General features: G+C 37.1%; 1 protein-coding gene across 1 annotated transcript in view; it reads right to left on the bottom strand.

Moving 5' to 3' along the window:
- LOC109960890 (copine-8) overlaps window positions 1–5,539 on the bottom strand; it is a 137,119-nt gene that overhangs the window by 94,580 nt on the left and 37,000 nt on the right. The window contains exons 3-4 of the mRNA XM_020601317.1: window positions 4,811–4,857; window positions 737–840 (exon numbers count right to left, since the gene is read on the bottom strand). Of these exons, the coding sequence (XP_020456973.1) occupies window positions 737–840; window positions 4,811–4,857 (151 nt within the window). The remainder of the gene's footprint in view (window positions 1–736; window positions 841–4,810; window positions 4,858–5,539) is intronic.

The raw sequence follows: 5,539 nt of genomic DNA, 5'->3' as shown, positions 1-5,539 counted from the left end.
ACGCCTTGGCATTCCCCCGGAGGAGCTGGAGGAAGTGTCTGGAGAGAGGGAGGTCTGGGCATCTTTGCTTAGACTGCTGCCCCCGTGACCCGGCCCCGGATAAGCGGAAGAAAATGGATGGATGGATGGATGGATAATAAAAATAAAAAAATCTGGCACTTCTCAGTAGTTGTTTTCACACATGAACTCTGGACAATATCCCGCACGGTCACGTAACCAGTTTGTAGTTTTGTCATGAATAACAGAGTCCCTTTGCCGTTCCTTAAATTTGGGTGCCAGGTCTTAATGAGAAAAGTTCCAGAATCTCATCACTTCTCCAGTTATTGTTGGTGTCTTCACTGTAAATGACCATTCTTCTTCACCACTGAATGTTTGTTTTCTTCCGGTTTCACTCCAGTCACATGACAGAATGTCATCAACATGCCCACCGGGTTGATGTGATTCTGCAGTCAATACTCTGGACTACACATGGCTATTTTCTTACATGGGCTCACTCTTGCTCACCTGAACATTATGCGGACTTTGTAGTTGGGAGGTGATAGGCTGAGATTGACTTTAGGTCCAGGCCAATTTACTTGGATATTTGTGTTCTCACATACAGCTCCTTCAGGTAATGTATAGATGGTTTTAAAGGTTCCAGTGCATGTCAGAAAAGTGCTAATGGTTCATGGAAGCCAAATCTGTATTTTAGGAACAAATAATGAAAAAGAAAGACTCTGATGTAGACCTTACTTACAAGTCAAACCTGAGGTTCTGACGTTCTTCAAAGAAGTAGTCCAAAATGAATTTCCCCACAAAGTCTGGGTTTAGTGTGTTGTCAATCACCTCTGTCCTCCCGAACTAGACAAAGGAAATAAGACAAAAGAGAGATAAGAAAATATTTTGAAGCAATTATAAGGCTAACTATTTTGAATATATTTCTGCATTTTCTAAATAGTGGACCATGAAATTGTGGCAGTTTAGATGCTACAAGTCTAGATAATCAATGAAAATATCCAAGCTGAAGTGAAGCACTATCTGTCTTTTAATATTTTGGCAGTTCACAAAACCTTATGCTCTGATCATACACAAATCGGATTTTTGAAAGCACTCCTTGAAGTGACTCATGAATAACTAATTACCAGCAGGTTTTCCTCAGGAGATACTGTACACTGGGTGAGAGGCTGGTTACATAAGATTATGTACAGCTTTGAAGCAATGAATGCAGAGCAGCTGAAGGAACAAGTCAGTGGGAATCAGGTAGGTCCTGGTTTGACATTTAACTTAGTCTATTAATAATGCTTGCAGATGATAGGCTACTCAGAACTATGCATAACTGAAAATGACTGGGGCTGAAAGATTTACCCAATTAATATTCATTACAGTGAAACAATCAAAGATTGTATTACAGTCATATGTGAATGAACACATGATGAAATACAAGTTCTGCCTACTGTATTTTTTTGTTCTATTTTGTTTTTTGTTTTTTACCAGCACAACCAAAGTAAGGCTCATTATCAGAGTAAGTGGCTATAACCTTTTTTGTGTCACAACATTTGGTGATTTATAAATTTGAAATTATTTGACTGTAGTCTTTTGAAAAACAATAAAGATACATTTTCCGTTCCCATTATTCATCTTGTAAATCTTTCAGTTAGACAATGCATATTTCCAAATTTCAGAAAAACAGGGGTAATTACTCCAGTCTTTAAATCTGGTGAACCAACCAATATTGTCAATTATAGGCCCGTCTCAATCTTATTAGTAGTATCTAAGGTAGCAGAAAAGGTAGTAACAGAGCAACTAGTCAAATTTCTTAGTGCACAACATAATTTATTGTACCCCATGCAATTTGGATTAGATAAATATTCTTCTGTGGAAACTGCCATTATTTTATTGAGCAAGTCAGGTCAAAATTAGATAGAGGTGGTGTGGTAGGAGCTGTGTTTTTAGATTTACATGAGGTATGGTCATTCACAATGTACTTTTACCCAAGTTATCACATTTTTACCTATTTACCTTGTCAGGTAACACATTAAAATGGATCGAATCATACTTGACTGAGAAAACAATGCACTCCAGCTGAAACAAATATGTCTCCATTGAGAGTTTGTTCTACTGGGGTTCCTCGGGGGGTTTTCTTTGGGCCCCTACATTTTAGTTTGTATTTGAATGATTTCCCTGATGTCTGCCCAGATGTACATAGCCAAATGTATACAGATGATGCTGTTATTTATGTACATGCTAAAACTAGTGAGCAGGTGGCATCTAAGTTATATGTGGCAGTGACAAACATTTGTAATTGGCTCATACAACAATGTCTCACTTTAAATATGCAAAAAAAAAAAAAACTGCTTGCATGTTTTTACAATTAAAAAAGGAAGAAGTCCAACCTGATGTTTTAGTAAAAGGAGAAAAATTACAAATTGTGGCAGATTTTAAGTATCTTGGAATCATATTAGACTTACATTTGACATATTAAAAGCATGTTAAAAGTAGGTTGTGCAGTTAAGAGTCAACCTCAGAAATTTGAAATTCATAAGGAACCAACTCTCAGTGGATGCAGCAAAAGTGTATTTGTATGCAATGATTTTTTTCTAATTTCTCATATTGTATTACATCATGGTTGCGGGCAGGAAAATCCATCCTGAGACCTTTGCATAGTCAATACAAAAGAGCATTAAAATATTTGATAAAAAATATATATATATATCATCAATGTCATGTAATTAAAAAGTATACCTTTCTTACATTTGATAATATCAATTATACTTCTTGTTGTTTATAGTACAAAACTGTCAATTTCGCTTGAAAGAATTTGTGTCATTGTGCTCAGATAACACAAAGCAAATGAGAGCATACTCAAGGTGTGATTGTGTTTACAATTTACAGATTTTGGTCCATCAGCTTTTTCTATAGGAGCTGCAAATATATGTAATATATTGCCAACTACTATAAGGCAATGTCCTACCTTTGTTCAATTTAAGCTGCAATTGAAGACCTGGCTAAAAAAGAGCCAAGCATGTGATCACTGTGTATTGTGATAATTTTAGTAAGCTTTGGATACATCTGTGTGTGTAATGTAGTCTAAAAGTAATTTAAATTATTATTACCTGTAATATAATTTTAACATTAGTATTAATGTGTGATGGTTAGTGTTTATTTGTTGATTAATGATGTTACATTTAATTTTTGTGTATGATGGCATACAACCCCAAATCAGAAAAAGTTGTGACGGTATGAAAAATCTAAATTAAAACTGAACCAGTGATTTGTAAATCATCTGAGTTCTGTATTACATTGAAAACAACAAAGCAGCACATTATTCATTGTGATACCTCATCAACTTTACTCTTTGCTCAAAATAAACACTTACTTCAATTCTGATTACTGCAACAAATCCCAGAAAAAGTTGGGACAGTAAAGCATTTACCATGGTGTGCTGTTGCCATTCTATTTCACAGCACTTAAAAGACATTTAGGGACTGAGGACACCAAGTGATTAAACGTGTCAGGTGTAATTTTGTCCCATTATTCTAGAAAACAAGTCTTAAAGTGCAGTCCTGGGTCATGACGTCCACTGTCCCTGGCAAATAAACTATTAAATAAAAAAAGAGCATTGTAATGTGTGCCAAATCTCCAGTTATTGATACTGCACATCAGCCACATTCCACAGTAACGCAATCATACTATATACAATACTGAGTTAATCATATTCAATATTTTTTAGCAGGAAAAAATTTAAATATAGTATATACGGAAAATAGCAGGTGCTAGATTCTGGAAAAAGAAGTTGACAGGATAGATAAGAAAGAAAGTCACTTTCGGCTTTTCCCATTTTAGGGGTCGCCACAGCGATTTGTCACACTGACGACTCGCATGTTGACATTTGGCACGTGTTTTATGCCGGATGCCCATCCTGACACAACCCTGATTTGAACCCGGGCCGCAGCAGCGAGAGCTCTGCGCCTTAACCACTAGCCTACCAGGGACGGCTAAGTTGACAAGATAGATAAAATTGTCATAAAAAGTATAGCATGGGAGAAGAGGAAAATAAATGAGCAGAATCAAGCAAGAGAGGGAGAACAGTGCCAACAAGAAGAGAGAAGTAATAGTAGTATCAGCAAGCATCAATGTAGGGACAGAAATTAGGAAGGACAGGCAGGAACAAACCCCGAGGTGAGCAATGCTTATACTGTCTGTGCAGATTCTCAGTCATCCAGGTCATAGTAAACTGAAAAAAACCTTAGAAAAAATCAACTGGACTTAGAACTGAACTGATGAAGCCTCTTGGATGAGAGGTGAAACGTCTTTGATCTAGAAATCTAGGTCCAGTTGATTTTTTCTAAGGTATTTTCAATGCTTATACTGCTATTGATCAACTATCTTTATGGTAAAACAATTTAATGATGAACAGTCCACAAACCAGTAGTAAAGTTTTACATAGTAGTATTACATAATAACCTCTGTGTGTATTTTTTATTTACAGTATTCTAGTGATAAATATAACCTCACCAACCAACACATGACTACTTCGCTTCCAAAAAACTACTAGAAATGCTAGAAATGCCATACTGTTCTAGTTATGACAGACTCAACAACTGCTGGATGGATCATCACAAAACCTGGTAGAGAAATCTGGGTTATGACCATATGCAAATCTAATGTATGTGAGGATTATAACTGTGTTTACCAAATTTTAACATGCTAACACTCCAAACTAGATGATAAACATAATAAAAATGAAACCTTATAAACATAAGTAAATTAGCATTGGCACTGTGAGTTGGGTTGCAAACTTCCTTGGTTGCTCTGTGATACACACACTCACCTCTCTCCACTCCTTGTTGCCCATGCCTTGTGTGTAGAGAACGCAAACTGTGGAGAACAGAGACATGTACAACATTAAAGATCATTAACCTGGCATTTTTGGAAAATATTTTTCAATTATTGATGTAGTTCATCTAACAACTACTGCACACAACCAATGGATATTAGGATATAGGTTTATAACCATATTTTTGACCTGTTGCGAGGGTAACATGACTAGAACATTACTCTAATTAAACACCTAAAAAATGGGTAAAACAAACAAACAAACAAAACCTCAAATCCCCTCAGTCCTGACTATCTTTCCTCTCCTTGTTACCATTTGACCACACTTATCCAGTCCAAATGATATTCCGATGTCCTGGCTGTAGATCCTAGTGGTGTGGATCAGTGAGTCGATGTCTCGTTCACTCCTGGCATACAGCTTGATGTCATCCACATAGAGGAGGTGGCTGATGGTTGCTCCATTCCGTAGTCGGTATCCGTAACCACTCTTGGTGATGATCTGGCTGAGGGGGTTCAGCCCTGTGCAGAACAGCAGCGGGGACAGAACAGCATCTCCTTGGTAGACACTGCACTTGATGTTGACTTGTGCAGTTGGCTTGAAGTTGGGCTCTAGGGTTGTTTTCCACATTCCCATTGAATTCTTGATCACGGCTCTTAGAGTCCTGTTGATGTTGTACAGTTCCAAGCATTCCAGGATCCATGTGTGAGGCATGGTATCATAGGC

Source organism: Monopterus albus, unplaced genomic scaffold (genome assembly GCF_001952655.1).
Source record: "Monopterus albus unplaced genomic scaffold, M_albus_1.0 scaffold51.1, whole genome shotgun sequence".
Taxonomy (NCBI): domain Eukaryota; kingdom Metazoa; phylum Chordata; class Actinopteri; order Synbranchiformes; family Synbranchidae; genus Monopterus; species Monopterus albus.
This window is presented reverse-complemented; position numbering and strand designations above follow the sequence as displayed.